Source organism: Aptenodytes forsteri, unplaced genomic scaffold, assembly GCF_000699145.1.
Source record: "Aptenodytes forsteri isolate BGI_AS27 unplaced genomic scaffold, ASM69914v1 Scaffold249, whole genome shotgun sequence".
Classification (NCBI taxonomy): Eukaryota; Metazoa; Chordata; class Aves; order Sphenisciformes; family Spheniscidae; genus Aptenodytes; species Aptenodytes forsteri.
Genome location: NW_008796188.1, coordinates 926,852 through 928,105, shown reverse-complemented (window position 1 = coordinate 928,105; position 1,254 = coordinate 926,852). Strand labels below are relative to the sequence as shown.

Genomic DNA, 1,254 nt, shown 5'->3' with positions numbered 1-1,254 from the left:
CTGGCACATGGAGGAAGGGTGCCGGCGCAGGGCGGGGGGGTACCTGCTCACTGGCAATGCCCTGCAGCCGGCGCAGGGTCGCCCCCACACTGAGGATCTCCACCTGCCCAGAGCAGCGTCAGGCCCCGGCCCCGGCCCCATCCCGGGGTGCCACCCCGGGGTGCCCAGCCACAGCAGCGTCCCCACCACTGGGCATCCCCACACAGCCGGGCAGCGGGCACCCGGCACCACTCACCTCGCCCCTCGTGTTGCTCTTGTTTGGGACCCCCATCACGTACTCTGCGGGGGACGAGAGCCCTGAGTGCCCCCGCCGTGGCATTGGGGTGGGCATGGGGGCACGGGGATACCCCTGGCACTGGGGTGGGCATGGGGGCACAGAGATGGACAGGACCCCTGAGCTGGCACAACCCGTGTCCCAGAGCCCTCGGGAGGGGAGGGCACCCTGGAGCCCAGGGGTGCCCAGGGACCGTGTACCCCCCGCAGGTGGCCCTGGCCCCCTGCGCCCGTCTGGCCGTACCTTTGGTTTTGGGATCGTCATCGAACTCGCCCACAGCCACTGAGTACCCTGCAGGGAGACGGGCACCGCTGACCCCTGCCATGCCCCGGCATGAGCCGGCTATGGGGCCGGGCTGCCCCACGCCCACTGCTCACCCTGGTACCCGTCCTCATAGTCCGTGGATGCCAGCTCCCCCGTGGGGCGCCCCGGGTACCCCCACCACAGCAGGGACTTGCCATCGAAGCGGTTGAGGATGGTGTCCACCTCCACGAAGTACAGGAGCCCTGGGGGACACCGGTATGGGTGCCAGCGCTGACAGGGCACCCGCTGGCACCCGCCCTGGGATGCCAGTGCCACTGTGGGTGGCACCTATGGGGGTGCCCCATCCTGGGTGCCCTCCTCCCGCAGTGCCCACTCGAAGGTGAGTGCCCTGGCACTGGCCAGCCCGGGTGGCAGTGCCCGGCAGGCAGGACTCACCCGTGAAGTAGTACCCGCCGGGGGCACCCAGCACCAGCATGCCATCCTGCGGGACGAGCTGGCGTCAGCATCCACCCTGGGGCACCCCCTCCCTGGCACCTCCCACCCCAGCACCCCCACCCCGGCTGCCCCAACCTGACACCCTCACCCTGGCATCCCCACCCAAGCATCTCCTTCCCTGGCACACCCACACCCATACCGGCACCCCCATTCCAGCATCCCCCACCTCGGCATCCCCAACCCCGGCACCCGGCACCCCCATTCCAGCATCTTGGCATCCC

General features: G+C 70.5%; 1 protein-coding gene across 1 annotated transcript in view; it reads right to left on the bottom strand.

Moving 5' to 3' along the window:
• ITGA2B (integrin subunit alpha 2b) overlaps nucleotides 1-1,254 on the bottom strand; it is an 8,867-nt gene that overhangs the window by 6,524 nt on the left and 1,089 nt on the right. The window contains exons 6-8 of the mRNA XM_019474269.1: nucleotides 974-1,019; nucleotides 652-780; nucleotides 518-565 (exon numbers count right to left, since the gene is read on the bottom strand). Of these exons, the coding sequence (XP_019329814.1) occupies nucleotides 518-565; nucleotides 652-780; nucleotides 974-1,019 (223 nt within the window). The remainder of the gene's footprint in view (nucleotides 1-517; nucleotides 566-651; nucleotides 781-973; nucleotides 1,020-1,254) is intronic.